The sequence below is a fragment of the Venustampulla echinocandica genome (assembly GCF_003357145.1).
Source record: "Venustampulla echinocandica strain BP 5553 chromosome Unknown scaffold_0, whole genome shotgun sequence".
Classification (NCBI taxonomy): Eukaryota; Fungi; Ascomycota; class Leotiomycetes; order Helotiales; family Pleuroascaceae; genus Venustampulla; species Venustampulla echinocandica.
The window spans coordinates 717,170-735,564 of record NW_022474205.1 but is presented as its reverse complement, the minus strand read 5'-3'; the positions used below and the strand labels follow the sequence as shown (position 1 = coordinate 735,564).

The following is an 18,395-nucleotide window of genomic DNA, read 5'->3' as shown; positions in this document are numbered from 1 at the left end:
AAACATTCCGAGGTGAAGTTAGAGCGGAATCTTTTACTTCTTTCCGCGCACTACAGCTCGGTGATCATGAGACTACATAGGTAGGTACATGGCTGACGGGATGTCCTTCCCCAATGATTGAGTTCCTAAGAGACGCCGTTGAAATATGGCAATGGAAATTTATAGATAACATATAAAGGTGCAGTCTTTTCAGTCTCGATCCTTCCTACCCCGAAGTCTTTGCTTTCTCCATTCCTGCTCAAAGAGCCTCCTCCTTTTACGTCATCTAAACAAAATCCTATTTCATATATGGCTCCATCAGCAATGCCTGCGACATGTGTTTCCACAGTCGCTCCTCCGTATGGGAAATCGAAATCTGACATAGACAGTTCTGATAGTTTCAGACTATATTCATCGGGTGGTACTATCGAACCCGAAGCAATTGGGAGTCTTCGTCCGACATATCTAGATACGCCTCTCGAAGAGATTCGAAAGCGGTACGATGAAGACGGCTATGTCTGGCTGAAAGGTCTTCTTCCTGCCGATGATGTCTGGGAGGCCCGTAAAAACTACTTTGAGTATCTTGGTCCCACTGGATTGATCAAAGAGGGTTCAGATGCTAAGGAGGGTATTTATTGTGGAGGAGACTGGCATATTGTAAGACGACTCTCATCATTCCCTTTCAAATTCAAAGAAACGGGAAGAAACTGATACTGTCGCCAGTGGATGGCACCTGGGAAGCTACGTGAAATGCTCAATCTTGCTGATCAAAATCTCGAGTATGAGAGAAGAGTTGTCGATGCTCATTCTGCCTCCTGGTACTCTGCCTTTGCCAATCATCCAGTCTTAAAAGAATACGTGAAGAAGTTCACTGGCTGGAAAGATACAACCCTCCTAGAGCGTTCTATATTCAGACCCAACATTCCCGGAGGAGAAACCACCCAGGTTCATTACGACCAAATTTTCCTCCGCGCTGGTCCAGCTACCGCCCTCACGGCCTGGGTTCCTCTCGGTGACTGCGAAATTAACGGAGGCGGCTTGCTGTATCTCGAGAATTCCGTCTCACTCGGCCAAGAACTCGAAAGAGGCTTTTCTGATGCAGCAAAAGACTTCACCGAGGAAGAACGCCTTTCGGCTTTCAACAGAAACATGATGGATGGAGGCTTCCTAGAAAAGGATTCGGGGAAGTTCTCTTCGGTGTGGGGCAGGAAATGGCTGGCTGCAAATTATGAAGCTGGTGATGTGGTTTTGCACAATCCATATAATATCCACTGCAGTGCAATTAACGAGACGAATATAATTCGGCTCGCCACAGATTTGAGATTCGTCGAATCGGGAAAGCCTTTTGATCAGCGGTGGATGAAGACTTGGAGTGTGAGTTGCCACACCTAGTCGAACTAATAATGGAGACTGACTTGACTGTAGCCTGATGATGGACTCTAAAGGGTGAACGGAGCAAGTGAAGTCCTAGTTGTTGCAGCTAGGTAACCTCCCAACTAGAGCCTACTCTAGAATGGAAACTAGAGAGATCAAAGCTATTATTCTATAAGTTGTAGAGGAGGTGGAATGCTATAGTATTATAATATTGGCCCATAAACAGATCCACACATACCTATCTAAGACACTTCCCCTTCATCTCTTGAAAGTATGCACGATATTTCTAGACCAACCTTTAGCTCAACTCGCGATCCAAAGTCTAGCTCCAAAGCGTACTATATAATATTACGTTTGGCTTGCTAATACTATGGGGGAAGGATGGGCAAGGGCACGTCCCGTGTCATAGCTCAAAGGACCCACGCCCTTATAATTAGATTAATCATCCTGATCGACCACTTAGGTTACCACTTACTTAACTTATTCGTTGCTCGTAATCCTAACAGATCATTTTCCTTAGACAGCCCTTTGAGACTTTGACAATAAGTGTTACCTTGTAACAAACACACTTGCATTTAGAGATAGTAGGATTTTTCTTTATTCCATTTTCCCCTTCTATTCATTTTACTCCTTTCGTTATTTGTGTAGCTCTTGTTATATGTTCTGTCATTGTTTCCACCACTCTATATATACTCTTATATCGTTCGAATCCTACTGAATTATCTCGCTGCATCACGACCAAGTTCGGATTTACATCGGATTCATATGATCGGCGATCACCCATCTTTAAAAATCCACAAAATATCTACTCCCTCAAGTTAATTCTTCGTCATGGAGCTAGACAATGGAGCTTCTCTTTTCCGCGTCTACTATTATGATAACATTACTGGGAACAAATGGCTGCACCATATCAAAGTTTCCGCTGAGAGCACTGTGGAAACGGTCAAGTTACAGATCAAGGATGCTATTCTTAGCAGACGGCCAGCAGGCTATGAGAATTTTGAAATAGCCCTGACCAAGATATACGCTATTGAGGTCCGTCAATGGGACCGTAGCAAGATGGCTGAGTGGGAGTGGATAGGTGAGCCCGAGGTACAGCTTGCTACCCTTCGGAGAATGAAACATCCTGATTTTTTTAGTGTTGAATACTCATACAACCAAGAGTAGTTATATGTCAAGAATGACAGGAATTGGTGAGGGAAGAGTGGGTGGGGGTACCTTGGGTGGTCGATATGGGAAGTCTATTGGCAGAACTTCTGGGTCCTATATGGGAATGGATGCCTAACTATTGTCATCGATGCTAATACTATAATCAGCTTCCTAGAGTATGTTCGGCGCGGTGCAAGGTCTTAGGCCTCCTTCCAGGAGCCTCCTGCCAGACCCCCTGCTTGCTTTTGCCCTGATCAAGGAGCCTCCTACTAGGAGCCCTTGTTCGGTGTTTGTTTTCCTAGATCATTGTTCTTATTCAGGCCTAGCACCGTCTTTCAATGGTAGATATTTACATCCTTCAATAGGTTATGACCCCTCACACGCTTCCAAAGCACCTTATACAGTTATACTCAAAGTCTAGACTATTTCACTTTACCTAAATTGGTTCGCAAGGGTCCTGGTCCTCTAGATCGGGGACTACGATCGAAGGAACTGACCTGTATTCTCAGATCTTGGAGGGGAAGCCTCCTAGATATCTACAGTTGAAAGATAGCGCTAGGTTCGAATAGGAACAAAGATCCAGGAAAGCCACAAGCAAGAAACAAGGGATTTTCATACTTGGATATAATCAGTCTTCCGTTGCCCCCTTTCTCATACCGATACTACACTACAACGTTTCCGACGTTCAATACCTTTGATTTTACAATACGCATAAATTACAACTAAATTCTATCGTTTGCCTATTTGATCTTTCACCTCTCTTGTATATGTGTGCATTATTAACCACCTCTAACCATGTAGAGATTAGTTTATGTACTAATCAACATGCTATGTTCAGATCACTCTGACGTATTGCCTCCTAATCACAACCTCACAATACTAAAAGCTAAAAATGGGTAATATATTAAGTAAAACGAATAGAACAAAGCTCAAACATTCTCTTAAAGTTGTTAGACGAAGTAAAACCAACACATGAAACCAAACAGAATGTCAAAATAGCTTTAAAACACGAGACGATAAGATGTGATACTAATATCTATTTTGTTCCTTAGTAATCGTCATAGTATACGAGAGTATCCAAAACCCGTCCAGACATGGCATCATCCAGCTCCAAAGTCTTGCGATTCGCGCCAATCTCAAGAAATCTCCACTTCCAAAACCCCCACCTTTGAATACTCAATGGCAGCGTGTCTAAACAAAGTGGACCAGTTTCCAGGGACTAATCCAAACTTTCCTTAAGCTCTTCATTTGAACACATGTCTAGAATTATCATATTGCTATATCGTAAAATCCACTCACTCACGACACAAAGCCTACAGTTCATTCGTTAGAGCTACATGACCGTCACTGGATATGCTCGACTTACCTTACAACCGCTCTTGACCTCGCTATCTCCTGCACGAAGTGTTTTCACAGCTCCAACTCTTACGCCCCGCCACGGATAATCTGGCGGTAGTAGATACACTAGTTCTACCAATACTGCCTAGAGGACGTCGAGGATGGCCGAAAGATCTGCTAGGGAGTTGCTTCGTGGCGGAGCGGCTGGATATCGTCGACTATTTTCTGAGCGCTTAGTTCTAGATCAAGCGGGCTTTGAAGCAAGGTTTTTATCGAGTTGAAAAGTCTCCGTTCAGTCTCCGAAAGCTCGAGAGTCGGCCGGAAATGGATTTTGATAATAGAACTTAACAATGAAAGATTGTGAAAATTACAGTACTTCTACTTCTCTTCCTTTCAACACATAAGCCATTGTCCTACTCACAACGACGCAACTTCACAGCTGATAACTTGATTTGCCTTGTACGTTTAGTTTAGTTCGTGGTGTTGATCTCATCAAGTGATATCAATGGGTTTAACAAGCTTAATAAAAATGCATCATTTTGGGAGATTTCTATTTATGAAAAAGGAGATGGTAGATGCTATTTGGAGAGGCCACGGCAGATAACTGTCTGCTGGTTAGCCGTGGCTTTAATGATAACAACCCTCATATTTTGCTGCTGGAGGTATATGGGCGACGACGAATATTCAGATTTTACCTTCATATAGAATTGGCAAATATCAACTGACGACCTGCAGTTCCTCTTGGTATTCCTACGCCTCTTACGCCGTCTGATGGACGAGGCCCCAGGCAGTACAATGTAACTATCAGTGCTGACTATAGTTTTCTCCTCCGTCATCAACTTGGCAACAATTATTCCCTGAAACGACTTCGAACAGGGGCTGTATGCCAAAGTTATGCACTGCGCATCTCGCCACAATGTCGGGCCGGTCTGCTGGTGCCAATAACTTCGTCGAGTTCGTGTGCGCAAGGTGTGCCCAGAATAGTCATTGTTGGGCACGTTGTCCTGCGTCGACAATGGGCAGGATTTGCATGAGTACATGACGGCCGATACTCTGTATGATATCTTGTATCGCCACCTTGTTTTGTTTCCGTTTTCCCCTTGTTGGACGGCTGTTGTGGGCCGCGAACTGGTGCAAGAGTCGTCGTAGGCTCTGTGGACTTGGCATTTCATCATTCCCCTTCCCGAATCATTCACCATCGAACTTGGCGCCATTCAGTATTGAAATCTCTGAATTTACGGTACTGAAAGTTGGTGACCTCGGGACGATACATCGTGTAGCGCACTAGAAATGTCGGAAACCGATTCCGCGGCTTTGTCATTTCCAACTCCAAAATAACCCAATCCAGTATCCATCAGGGTCCCTCCTCTCAACATCGCCTCAATCACCACTTTCCACAGTCTCGTGCGACAGTGACAGAGCATCGTCAATCAACAAGGCCGGAAGGAGGAGGGAGACCGAAACCACCAGCGCAGCCGGAAGAGTTCGAGCTTATCGACTACGCAGGCGCAAAAACCCGTTGCAAAAGTGACGCAGAACAGATCAAACGGCAAGCCAAGCGGGTGGAAAAACTCCGCCGGCTTAACCAAGCAGACGAGATGAAATTCTCACATAGCATACAGTTCAATGCCGTTCCGGACTGGAGCTCTTATTACATTGCATACAGCAATCTCAAGAAGCTGTGGGTTTCCCCTCCTCTTGATCCCTTACTTACTGCCCCTGCCCCAAATTGGATGATACCCCGCTGATCTCTTGAAGAATATACCAGCTCGAAAAGACGATATACCGCCCGCAGGCAGAGGAAGATGTCGAAAGCTCCCCCTTGATCACTGGCGAGGATCCTGACCTGGTCTTTCAGCGCGCACTCGATATCGAATTGGAGAAGATATCCTCGTTCTACCATAAGAGAGAGGCTGAGATAAATATCGAAGTAGCAGAATTCCTGAGGGATGAGGCGGCATACCGAGAAGAAAGTCAGGATCAGTGGGATGGGCCGGATCATTCCAAGGCAATCGCAAGTGGCCGTGGCGACAGGCAACGCCAGGGCAGCATGTTTCGAAGTTCAGCTTTGAGACCCAGGAGAGCGAGTACAATCAGTCAATCAATAGACGAAGGTGCTGAGGACAGCGATGATGATGATGACGACGACGACGACGGAGAGCATACTGCTTTGCAAAAATCGATGTCTACAGGGCAGCGACGTAAGAGCTCACTCTATGATAGAAGCTCTGGCCGGCCGTTTACCGGTGACGACATGCGATTATCTGGAGAATTCAACAGATCAGGGCGGCGGAACAGTCAAAGCTTTGACGATTACGCAGAACAGGCTTTTTCGACCTTATACTCCTCTGCCATCACTTTAAAGAAACGAGCGATTAGCCTGTATGTGCAGCTCTGCGAATTGAAATCGTTCATCCAACTGAATAGGACGGGATTCACAAAGGTTCTCAAGAAATACGACAAGATATTGGACCGTCATCTCAAAACTAAATACATTGACAAATTTGTGATACCCGCCTATCCGTTTCAGCCGGATACTATCAAGCATGTCGAGGAGAACATCCAACGAATGGAGCAGGCCTATGCTGAGATCGTTACCCAAGGGGACATTTCTCTTGCAAAGCAAGAATTGAGACTGCACCTACGTGAGCATGTCGTCTGGGAAAGGAATACAGTATGGCGAGAGATGATCGGAATCGAGCGCAAAGCCCAGGCTGCGAATATGGGAATTAGAAGGACGTTGCTCGGCCGAGACGAGGACCCCTCCAATGCCCGTTTACAGGGCGATGACCTGGAGGTTTCAGCTGTGAAAGAATTGTCAACCCCTGTGGGACGGATCAGGGTTCCAACCTGGCTTTACAGCTCCACGATGCTCACCCTCATCGGGATAATTGCTATCTTTTTCATCCTACTGTATATTCCGATCATGAAGAAGGTCGAACAACAGAACTGCTTAGCAATGTTGGTTTTCGTTAGTTTGTTGTGGGCGACGGAGGTATGGTCTTCTTCTCTTTCAAAGATTCGAGTCTAACAACATACATAGGTTATTCCCCTCTTTGTCACATCTCTACTTATACCGTTCTTATGTGTGGTCTTGAGATTGGTACGTTCCGATGACATGCCTCACCATCGACTAGATGCCGCAGCTGCGACAAAATACATCTTTGCGGCTATGTGGACGCCAGTCATCATGTTGCTTTTAGGTGGCTTCACAATTGCTGCTGCGCTGTCCAAGCACCACATCGCTAAAAGGATAGCAACATTCGTCCTGAGTAAAGCGGGAACCAGACCCAGGACCGTGCTAGTTACGAATATGTTCGTTGCGGCGTTTGCTAGTATGTGGATCAGCAATGTTGCGGCACCAGTTCTGTGTTTCTCTATCATTCAGGTAAGATCGTCATTATATCACTGCATCTTCTTAGCTGACCTGCATAGCCAATGTTACGCAACCTCCCGTCTGATTCCAATATGTCTAAAGCTGTTATCCTCGGAATCGCTCTTGCCTCCAACATCGGAGGTATGCTTTCTCCAATCGCTTCGCCCCAAAATATTGTTGCTTTGCAAATCATGAGTCCGCAGCCCTCCTGGGGCGCCTGGTTCTTCGTCGTCATCCCTGTGGGGATCATCTCTATTCTGCTCATCTGGATCATTCTCCTCTTCACATTCAAACCTGGCCGAGGTACGACCATCGTTCCTATTCGGCCCGTAAAAGATAAATTTACTGGCGTGCAATGGTTTATCTCCCTGGTCACTTTTGGAACCATCATACTCTGGTGTGTAAGTCATCAATTAGAATGGTTATTCGGCGATATGGGCGTCATCGCCATCATTCCTCTTCTCCTCTTCTTCGGAACGGGCATCCTTACCAAAGAAGACTTCAACAACTTCCTGTGGACCATCATTATCCTCGCAGCTGGTGGTCTTTCCTTGGGTAAAGCCGTCAATTCATCAGGTCTTCTCCATGAAATTGCTTCAGCTATTACGGAGAGAGTTGATGGCTTCTCACTATATGGTGTACTTGTTGTATTCGCAACGTTAATCTTGGTGGTTGCGACATTTATCAGCCACACTGTCGCGGCACTTATTATCTTGCCGTTGGTCCATAGTGTTGGCCTGGGAATGGAAGAACCGCACCCAAATCTCCTGGTTATGGGAAGCGCGCTGATGTGCAGTGCTGCCATGGGCTTACCAACCTCTGGATTCCCCAACATGAGTAAGTTATTGTTCTTAGTAAGCTGTCCATGAAACCCTGTGCTGATCAAATCTAGCTGCTATTATGATGGAAGACTCCCAGACCGGCCAACGATACTTGCAAGTTAAGCACTTCATTAGCCGCGGTGTGCCGTCTAGTGTCGTTACGATGTTTGTGGTTGTTTCTGTTGGTTATGGGTTGATGCGGATCGTAGGGATGTGAGCCTGTATTATATTCTTCCTAGGCTAGAGTCGGCATGTGGGAGATTAAAGGTATTTATATAGGAGAAATTCGTAATTAGATATGTACACGTTCTACAAAATAAGAGTTATGTTGATGGTCTAACTTCTAAGGTGTTGGAATTGGATGCCTCTATACTCGAAGTAAGCCATGCTTCGCTTATCAATCCGCCAAGGCCATTTCCTGCAGCAAATATTCCGACCGCAACTTCAACTTCTATTCATGCAACTCCATCGTCCATGCTAACATTCATTCCTCCTGGATCTTCCCTCTGTCGATCGCCTAGTAATTACTCTTTTTCTGAATTATATTGCTCATATGATTCGCCCTTAGAGCTACTATATTCCGTTTTTATCGCGAGGCTGCGATCGGATCGCCCTACGAAGGAAACGCAACGGGGCTAGTGGCAGATTGACTGGGCCTAGCAACCGGATGCATCCGAACTACCGTGAAGCTCGGTACTTACGGATTCGCCGCCTCGTAGTTGAAAAAAAAAAACACTTCTCGGGTTGAAGCATGTGCGATGCTTTGTGATTCTCCGGGTTGCCCGGGGTCCAGAAAGTTGCTCTCGGCCATAATTCATAGTCTTATTGCTCCAGGGGATTGCATTGATTCACACTTTTCTCTATTCATAAGTGGTTGTTTTGGAACCATTTATTTACATCTGATTGATACGGGTACAGGGTCAAACCCGGTTACGATGAAAAGCGGGTCGCATCCACTATTCCTGACCTCATAATGCCGATTAAGTTGATGTGGCAGGCTAACTAACGCCACCTAAGATTTCCGACGTTGACCTCAGAGAGTATTTGAGGTCTAGAGCTGTGGCAATACTTTTCTTCACCCATACTACATACCTGACTTTGAATAACCCTTAGTTGCCCTTCGTTTCAGAAGCTTGCAGCCGGCATTGGAGCAAGTGCCTGGATGGCTCCGTTCATCTGCCACAATTTGGTAGCCAGCTAGTCTCGGTTGAGCAAAACTCCTTGATTTCCTGTCTGCCTTTCTATACTCTATACACCCATCCATAACCTCTCAAACCATCATATACTCTGAAAAATGGCGGATATTTCTTGGCCTATGCTCGGACGAGTGAACACTTCAACCAGGGATTACAGCGCTAATGCCGAAATTACCGCTGATGGTCGCGCAAACATATGCTATTCAAAATGTCGTGACTTTCCCACAAGAGGATCGAAGATAATAGCAAAGATCGCCGACCGCAGGCCGCCTTGGTCCAAGAATTTCGAGACCGACTTTAAATCTACTCTGGGCAGATATTCTGGAATTCCTAGCATTAACATCGCTATCTTTGTGGTCGGCTCGAGGGGCGATGTTCAACCCTTCATTCCTATCGCGCAGTTACTTTCCAAACCCCCGTATTCGCATCGGGTGAGAATATGCACGCATCCAGTGTTTAAGGAGCTTGTTGAGGAGAATGGATTGGAGTTTTTTTCGATTGGCGGAGATCCCGCTAGTTTGATGGCGTATATGGTAAAGAATCCGGGGTTAATGCCCGGGATAGAAAGTTTGAAGTCCGGCGACGTTTTCAAACGGAGATCAGAATTCTCAGAAATTCTGGAGGGCTGCTGGCGCGGTTGTATTGAGGCTGGAGACGGCATTGGAACCGAATCAGAAGCTGCTTCACATCAGCGAAATTCAGAAGAACCACCCCCTGCGTTCGTCGCAGAAGCAATCATTGCAAACCCTCCAAGCTATGCTCATATCCATTGCGCGGAAAAATTAGGCATTCCTCTACACATGATGTTCACGTAAGCTATATCTTCCTAGAACCCATTTGTCTAGCATCAAATAACGTTTTATCAGGATGCCATGGTCGCCCACCCAGGTGTTTCCGCATCCCCTCGCATCGCTAGATCGCCATGAGAGAGATCCGGGCTTTGCTAATTTTATTTCATACACGATGATGGAACTTTTGGCTTGGCAAGGGTATATAAATGTCTACTTCTCTAAAAAATATTTTGCTAACCAATATCAAGCCTTGGAGGTGTGATAAATACGTTTCGAATCAACACCCTACACTTAGATCCAGTAAGCCCCCTCTGGGGTCACATGCTCCTCTCACGCCTGAAGATTCCATTTACATATCTCTGGTGAGTACCATGATGACCCTATTTCTGTAATCGACGCTAAGCTACTGAGGTCGCCGACGTTAATAGCCAAGCCTCCCGATTGGCCATCCTACATCAATATAGCTGGGTTTTCTTTCTTAGAGCAAGCGTCAACTTATGAACCCCCAGAAGATCTTGTGGCATTTCTCAAGGCCGGGCCACCACCAGTATACATTGGCTTCGGATCTGTTGTTGTCGAGAAGCCAGATGAACTGACGAATATGATATTCGGTGCCGTCAAGCGAGCTGGCGTTCGAGCTATAGTATCCAAAGGTTGGGGCGGATTTGGTGGAGAGCAGCCCCCTGAAGGTGTGATGCTCATTGGAAATTGCCCCCATGATTGGTTATTTAAATATGTTTCTTGTGTTGTTCACCATGGAGGAGCCGGAACTACGGCGATTGGAATCGCAATGGGGAAACCGACCGTGATCGTCCCATTCTTCGGAGATCAGCCATTTTGGGGCGCTATGATATATAAAGCTGGAGCCGGACCTGAGCCTGTACCTTTCAGGAAGATGACGGAAGACTCCCTTGCCGATAGCATTACACAGGCCCTCGATCCTAAGATACAAGCGGCCGTGCAAAGAATGAGCGAGGGAATTTCCACCGAAAATGGTGCGACGGACGCCGTGAAATTATTCCACCAAGCTGTCAATATGGATTCCATGAGATGTCGCCTAGCGCCAGGCAGGGTTGCTGTCGGGCGGATTAGGAAAACGAACATCAGATTGAGTCTTCTAGCCATATCAACACTGATTGATGAAGGCTATCTACATATCTCACAGATAAAATTGTAAGCAAATTTCCCATAGCAGCCAAACCCTACTAACTTGCTAGAATCCGTCATAGGGATTGGTATATCGATGAAGGAGCGGTTACTCCGGCGATGGGCGTAATTGCTGTCGCTTCCGGCGTGGCAACTAAAACAATATCACTTGCTTCTGATTACAAAAGATCTCTGTCCCGCACATTCCGTAAGAAAACGTCATCCCTAGGAGCAGACACTCCACCGGAGGAGCATCAGGATGATCACTCAGAATTGTATGCCCCACCCTCGCAACATCCCGTACAAGCTGCGTTGGACTACCCCCAGGAGCGTCTCGAGGCTGTAGCACACCAGCTGGCATCCAAATCTTTACGCAAGCCGCCGAAGAGGGCCTCTTCAACCCGGAAGTCGATGAAATCTGCGCGAAGGCCGCCCTTCGATAGCATCATCCCGGAAGATCGTGGTAGGGCTTGCGAAACTGCCCATGGGACTTGGACATTTGCTTCTGGCATGGCCGTAACAGGATTAAAAGGTGGGAATGAAATTCTTGATTCTCTGTCTGTGTCACTCCTCCCTTGGAACGAAAGCTAACGGTCCTTTCATAGCTCCGGTTGCACTCTTTTATAACCTTGCAAATGGTTTTCACAACGCCCCCTCTTTCTATTTAAATGACAAGACTGTTAGGAAGCGTGATAAGATCACCGGGCTCGGGAGCGGCCTCAAGGTTGCCGGGAAGGTAAGTTAATTGCTATAGCATCATTAATGGCGCCATCGGGTTAACTTTCTCCTTAGGAATTCGTATTAGGCATATTTGATGGCACCACAGGCATAATATATCATCCTTACTGTGGTGCGCGTGAACACTCATTGCCGGGTTTCCTCGTCGGAATTGGCCAAGGTTTTGGTGGGCTCGTATGTAAGACTTCAGCCGGTACGTTGTTCTACCCCCATCCTTTCTTTCCTCTGTGACATACTATCTTTCCCTTCTTCCGCCCGCTCTTCCGCTGCCCACGTTTCTTCTCATCCATGCTCCAATTTCCCACTAATAATCTACCCCTCAATCTATAAGCTAACAAACCTCCGAAAAAGCTGCCTTCGGCCTCCCAGGTTACACACTGAAAGGCGTGGAAAAACAACTCAGTAAACGCAAAGATCGAGACCTGAAAGCCAAGATTCTCACAGCGAGGTTACGACAGAGTTTGTTGGAATTTCAGAAGTCAAGTCAAGAGGAAAGAGATGCTATTATCAAGAGGTGGAAGGAGCTGGGTAGCGTTGTTCCTTGATTTCGTTGGGCTTGTTAGGCCGAAGATATTCTCTTTTGTGGAACTTGTATTTATTTAAAGCGGGCGTTGTTGTTTGAAGCACTCGATTAATACACCTGTAATAATAGATATTGTTTGACGACATAGGTACTACATTTCTTTCCTGGTTGTAACGGTGTATCTGTGCGCGTCTTACCTAGTAACTGTACCAATTGCCTGGGACGCGGCGTTGCTTAATACGAGTAAGCGTATTCCGCACCCACGTAATACGTCACCAAACCACCAGTAAAGGACTAAGAACACAGTCTAAACAACAACCAACCACCAACAGCCAACACAACAAGAACGGGCGACGGGAATAGAAACAACTAGCTTTCTAAGCCTCCTAGAGCCGAACAATGCCCCGCGGCACGGCTCAGACGCTACCCGACCGCTAGATAGCTAGCATACCAAACTTTGCTTTCACGACTACGTGTGCTACATTCTTCGCCGCAGTTTCTCGTGTCCATACCGCAACGGTCCCGCCGTTTGCTTAGGGCCTTATCAAAGTCCCAATCATGGCGTTAAAATTTAGCTAATATGTTACCAACGCCACGGCCAGCCGTGATCAATCGCCGGATTATACATCACGGCTGATCGCGGTCGATCCGGAGAGTTTCGATCGTGGCTTGGCGTCGTGGAACGCGGTCGCTCTTTTCAAGTTGTCGAGAGCGTCAGCATATTGTGGAGATCAAGTTCTCTTCTCATACTATGCAGAGCGGGATGGCTTTTCGGGATCGGATCTGAAGATCTTTGACCAATTTTTGAGACTAATGGATGGGGGTTCTTCGTATGTATCGAATACGATCGATACCTTGGCTTTGGCCGATGTGCCGCATACGAGTTCGTATAGCCTCGCTCTGGTATATTATTTTTCACGATGCTTTATCAACAAATCAAGTCATATATTTTACATATTCGCTCTTCTCTTCTTTGGTCAAGCATCTATTTTTAGCATGCTGACTCCAAAACCCGAGAGCTATAGTGGCTCTCGAGCGAATATTTCAGCGAACAAATAACCGACCAGGTTTGCCTTGGGAAAATCAAGACTGCTACTAGCATGAAATACACGTTATCATAGTCAGCTGCTTTTTATATCCAATGATGGATTTTTTTTACCAGGGACGCCCACTCAGGCTGATATCACGTGTAGCTGGGCAATCTGTTCCATGAATGCCTATTATGCCTATTATGCCTTGTTGCCCCGCCACAATACATCATTGTCAGATTACATATAAGCGTCAGCCTTGGCCCAAACCGCCATCAACTAGTGATTTTTACCTGCGACCCTTAGTTTACTGCATAGCTACGTGTTGTTGTAGCATGGCGCGGGGCAATGCAAGTTGGAATCTCGTGACCGCGGTAAGGCTGAGAATTCGTATCTACGGCCCACACATCTGCCCACATATTTCCAGCTGAATACATCCCGGGCATTTCCTATTTCCTAATTCGTTCAAAGAAACAATGCCCGCATTTAGCTACCATTGTTAGTTGTCTCCGCCCACCAGTTCGTTTCTCCACATTTGCTCGATATCAGCTGGCGCAAAATTCTGGGGTAGCATAATTGCAAAATGGCTTATGCTGTGGCCTCGGACATTACGTTCCTCCATGCGAAGTCATCATATCATGTCTTGTTTGATGGAACGCTCGCCTTGTTAGTGGGGGTTTCTCGCGGTAGTCGCGTCTTCTCCCATTAGAAGTTTTACCATTTTTTCAATGTATTGCATGGCCTATATCAAGGCTCGATTAATGGCTCCTCATTATGCCAAGGATAAATGAATCCGTGGGTGGGGGAGAAGGTAACATGCCCTTTGCAAGCCTTCGGCCCTGGTGGCTGAGAATATCAGGCTTGGCTTGAAGCCATTACGAACCTTCTCACTCAGCCATCAGCATGGCTAGCAGGCAAACCAACTCACACAAGGCTGATCATCGTTTGTTAGCTTACGCCGCACTCTTTTATTGGAGATAGAGGTCGTACAGCCTAAGCCCAGGTGATCGTGTTTGTAAAGATCAACATATTCAGCTAGGTTCAAGACCTCGGGCTGTGTGAGAACTTGCTCTCATTCAGGTATAAAAGTCTTCCAGTTTCCCACTTAGAAGTCTCTCATTCACATCTCAAACACATCACTATCTCTTTACAACCCAGTTCTATCCTAAGCTATTCAAACAGCCCTTTAAAATGCAATTCGCAACCATCCTCAGCCTCGCGGCCTGCCTCTCTCTGGGAACCGCAAGCCCAGTCGACCGTCGAACTGGCTCCGGTGTCATCGTTTTCCACGGTGCTGCAGGTGCCCAATATACTCTCACCGTTCCTCTTGATGGTAGCAATACCCCTACCAGTGAGTCTTATCCTTCTCTTCGCTACACGGTAACACCTCCCTCTAACAAGCATAGACAACGTCCTCTCTATCTCATCCGTTTCATCTAGCACCGTCAACGTTGGTTCGCAATGCACGCTCCACACCGTTGACTCTCCTGTCGCACTCGTCGAAGGGCCAGCCGGAACATGGGTCGTTGGTCCCCCTCAGACTGTGACATCCATCTCTTGCAGTTCTGGATCAACACCTCCTGTGAACCCTCCTGCAACCATCGTCATTGAATTTGATGGCGCCGACCCTGACCAGGGAGCTAAATATTCTCTTAATGTTCCTCTTAATGGAGCTACCATCCCTACCAGTAAGTTCTTGGGCTCGCCTCGCTGATAACTGCACCGGTAATCGCTATGTAAGTACCTACTAACCGTGCAATAGACAACGCTCTGTCAATCAGCACCCTCGTCTCAACATTTGCCGACCTCCCAACCAAATGCCACTTCGTGTATGTTGATTTCCCAGCTGCACTTAGCCTCATTAGACCCAACACTTGGGCCGTGGGACCACCTCAGACCATCACCAGTGTTAGCTGCCATGCTTAAGCCACTCTTAAGCCACGGATTTTGGGAATGCTGGGGATTGATGAGAATAGTGATGATGTATGGGGAATTGGAATAAGCTAAGGAATTTGGGTTTGCTTCGGGTTAGTTGGGTTGGCGCATGGACGGTCACTTATCGGGCGAGAGCATGAGCTCGACTGTGGGGTGTTTTGATTTTGCGAGGCCGTAATTTACACTCATTAGACTTAATGCTATTTTAACCATCCAGAATGTTTCGAAGATGCAAACAAAGTGTAGACTGTAGATAAACGCGTAACCTCAAAGCTAACTAATTAGTAAATCTTGGAGTGCAATTAATATTGCTGAAATTTAGAGCCATGTAGTTTTTGCAATGCAATATAGTAACATTGTACTAGGAGACTTAGATTTTCTATCGTTCTCCTTTTGTATACCAAATTTTCTCATATTACAAAGTACTCTTAAGCCGTACGAAAGCGGCTTTGATCATCTCGCCAATCCCTCCTATTTTTAGGGGTGTCTCCTCGGTAAAACGTTGCCTGTGCGCAACCTTCCCCGCGATCTGTGTGGAGCTAAACGACATCAGAAGTCGACCAAGTTCCGCGAATTATCATAGTGTTGTACTTGTGACGAGGATGAACGTTCAAGATGTCTCTTTTTCGAGTGCGACCACTTCTAAGATGCAATGCCACTAGACTGTGCAACCAATCCCGGCGATATCTAGCCACATCATCAGCAGCTGATCCAGATCCCTCCGCTGGAACAAATCAGCAGCGTCATGCCACCTCGAATCGCGTGAGGCTGGTCGAAGTCGGACCTCGAGATGGTTTACAGAACGAGAAGAAGGCAATCCCATTAACGACGAAGATTGAGTTGATAGAGAAACTGGCCAAGGTCGGACTTACGGATATTGAAGCTGGTTCCTTCGTTGCCCCAAAATGGGTGCCACAGGTGCGTTATGTTCCAGCTATGCAGGGGAGCATAGTAAGACACCCAGAGAAGGGGAATAAATGCTAATGGGCTATAATGATTGCAGATGGCAGAATCGAACGAGGTTCTTGAATACCTTCTCAAATACCCACCAAACTCACTGAATCCCATCGCCTACTCCTTCCTCGCGCCCAATGCCAAAGGCCTGCAAAATGCCCTCTCAATCCTCCGTAACCACCCAAACACTTACCGCACATTGGATCAACAGACTTCATCCCCCTACGAACCCGACGAGGCCTCCCCTGCGAAGAGTGCACCTGGCGCTGAGTCCACAAGCGGCAAACCCCTCATCGAACTCTCTGTCTTCGCAGCTGCAACCGAAAGCTTCACGCAGAAGAATCTCAATTGTTCAATCGCCAAGTCGCTGGAGAACTTCAAGGAGGTAATCCAAGGGGGGAAGGCACACGGGTTACGAGTGCGCGCATATATTTCAGTGGTTCTGGGTTGCCCATTTGAGGGGTACGATGTGGACCCCAAGAAAGTGGCCGAGATCGCCTGTGACCTGATGGAGATGGGTGCAGATGAGATAGCACTCGGCGACACGACGGGGATGGGAACCGCGCCTAGGACGAGCGAGTTACTCCGAGCTATGCACGCTGCTGGAATTAGGAACGAGGATATGGCGATGCATTTCCACGACACATATGGACAGGCGCTAGTCAACACGGCGGTCAGTCTGGAACATGGAATTCGTAGCTTCGACTCCAGCGTTGGTGGATTAGGCGGGTGTCCCTATAGCCCTGGTGCCACGGGCAATGTGAGTACGGAGAATATGGCGTATTTCATGGAGAGTTTGGGGATGGATACTGGCGTGGATCTGGAGGCGCTGTGTGATATTGGAGACTGGATTACTAAGGAGATTGGGAAACCAAATGGGAGTAGTGTTGGGAAGGCTATTTTAGGGAAGAGAGGGGCTTGAATTATAAAACTAGAAAAAAATATAGTCTATGATGGGAGCGCAAATGTATCAATACGTCTAACAATCATTTTACCTTGTATGGTGTAACTGGAGAATAGTTAACTCATCCGGCAGCACACTACCTTGGAACACATGGTTCACCCTACCCATTCCAGGAAGTCTGACAAATTTTATCTTGTCTCTAAACATGTTTCCCAGAAGTATGTACTTGATCAATGTCCTATCTACATTGATCTTCCGACGTTTATTTACAAGGTGTTTCGTTCCCCTTTCCTAGCCTTGGGCTTATTGACTCTTCTAACCCTGCTGCGTGAACCAGTTCGCTCGCACCGCATCACCCAACTTAGCATCCGCCGCAAAGGTTGTGATATTGAACCCAATCCTCTTGCTAATTGCCGCCGTCTGACTGGAAGGAACAACAAAGCCCTCTGGTTGAGGGAACAGCAGCTCAATATACTTGTGTGGGTGGACGGGGTTTTCAGCGGGTGGGCCGGGAGCCAGGTATGATGCCGGGCCAGTTTCCTTAGATGAGAGGACATACAAGCCGTCTGTAAGGGTGGTGGCGGACGTGTATCCAGTTATCAAGCCGTGAAGGTTGACAGCGCGGGAGCCGGCGGGGAGGCCAGCGTATTGTCCAGGACTATTTTAGAATCGCTGTTAGTTTAAGAGTAGGAAATAAGGGAAGCCATTGCATGGGTGGTTTGGCATACACATCGACATCTAGGTTTGGTTTGTTAGATGTGGTTTCATTCTTCCTCAATCGCACGAGGCATAGGAAAAAACCTACCAAGCATCACGAAAATATATGTCCCATTAAGAGCCTCATCCGCCGTCCCAAGAGTTGGTGCCTTCGCCGTATCTTAAAACTTATAAGCACTTGCAACTAAAAGCAGCATACTTTTACTTGCCGCTCTTCGTCAATGCCAATCCTGGGGTCACAACCTTGGATCCATACTTGACGTCAAGGTGAGCAGTTACATTCGGAGCGAAGCCAGGAGGGGTCTCCGCAAGAACCGCACTGGCAAGGAAGAGAGAGGCAACTGCTGCGTACAACATATCTGCGTAGAATGATAGAAATAATCAGGTACAGCTGACGAGAGAAGTAGACAAAAGGACCCAGTTTAG

At 46.8% G+C, this 18,395-nt stretch overlaps 7 protein-coding genes across 7 annotated transcripts; 6 read left to right on the top strand and 1 right to left on the bottom strand.

Annotated features, from left to right (window-relative positions):
* Positions 1 to 288: 288 nt before the first annotated feature.
* On the top strand, positions 289 to 1,422 carry BP5553_00217 (Uncharacterized protein; the record flags this gene model as incomplete). The annotated part of the gene is made up of 3 exons (XM_032008840.1): positions 289 to 636; positions 703 to 1,353; positions 1,405 to 1,422. 3 exons carry the CDS (start codon positions 289 to 291, stop codon positions 1,420 to 1,422), a joined length of 1,017 nt encoding a protein of 338 aa, XP_031872894.1.
* A 762-nt stretch (positions 1,423 to 2,184) lies between these two features.
* Positions 2,185 to 2,498, top strand: BP5553_00216 (uncharacterized protein; the record flags this gene model as incomplete). Its single annotated transcript, XM_032008839.1, has 2 exons — positions 2,185 to 2,445; positions 2,493 to 2,498. 2 exons carry the CDS (start codon positions 2,185 to 2,187, stop codon positions 2,496 to 2,498), a joined length of 267 nt encoding a protein of 88 aa, XP_031872893.1.
* A 2,258-nt stretch (positions 2,499 to 4,756) lies between these two features.
* Positions 4,757 to 8,254, top strand: BP5553_00215 (Uncharacterized protein; the record flags this gene model as incomplete). The annotated part of the gene is made up of 6 exons (XM_032008838.1): positions 4,757 to 4,809; positions 5,189 to 5,521; positions 5,599 to 6,835; positions 6,884 to 7,228; positions 7,276 to 8,053; positions 8,109 to 8,254. 6 exons carry the CDS (start codon positions 4,757 to 4,759, stop codon positions 8,252 to 8,254), a joined length of 2,892 nt encoding a protein of 963 aa, XP_031872892.1.
* Positions 8,255 to 9,331: 1,077 nt separating this feature from the next.
* Positions 9,332 to 12,453, top strand: BP5553_00214 (UDP-Glycosyltransferase phosphorylase; the record flags this gene model as incomplete). Its single annotated transcript, XM_032008837.1, has 8 exons — positions 9,332 to 10,044; positions 10,100 to 10,222; positions 10,273 to 10,386; positions 10,436 to 11,197; positions 11,254 to 11,702; positions 11,776 to 11,906; positions 11,963 to 12,101; positions 12,260 to 12,453. The coding sequence occupies 8 exons, from the start codon at positions 9,332 to 9,334 to the stop codon at positions 12,451 to 12,453; spliced, it is 2,625 nt and encodes an 874-aa protein (XP_031872891.1).
* Positions 12,454 to 14,650: 2,197 nt separating this feature from the next.
* BP5553_00213 (Uncharacterized protein) lies at positions 14,651 to 15,385 on the top strand (the record flags this gene model as incomplete). The annotated part of the gene is made up of 3 exons (XM_032008836.1): positions 14,651 to 14,810; positions 14,866 to 15,147; positions 15,222 to 15,385. The coding sequence occupies 3 exons, from the start codon at positions 14,651 to 14,653 to the stop codon at positions 15,383 to 15,385; spliced, it is 606 nt and encodes a 201-aa protein (XP_031872890.1).
* A 624-nt stretch (positions 15,386 to 16,009) lies between these two features.
* On the top strand, positions 16,010 to 17,270 carry BP5553_00212 (Aldolase; the record flags this gene model as incomplete). Its single annotated transcript, XM_032008835.1, has 2 exons — positions 16,010 to 16,312; positions 16,398 to 17,270. 2 exons carry the CDS (start codon positions 16,010 to 16,012, stop codon positions 17,268 to 17,270), a joined length of 1,176 nt encoding a protein of 391 aa, XP_031872889.1.
* A 297-nt stretch (positions 17,271 to 17,567) lies between these two features.
* Positions 17,568 to 18,326, bottom strand: BP5553_00211 (uncharacterized protein; the record flags this gene model as incomplete). Its single annotated transcript, XM_032008834.1, has 2 exons — positions 17,568 to 17,910; positions 18,175 to 18,326. 2 exons carry the CDS (start codon positions 18,324 to 18,326, stop codon positions 17,568 to 17,570), a joined length of 495 nt encoding a protein of 164 aa, XP_031872888.1.
* Positions 18,327 to 18,395: the final 69 nt, after the last annotated feature.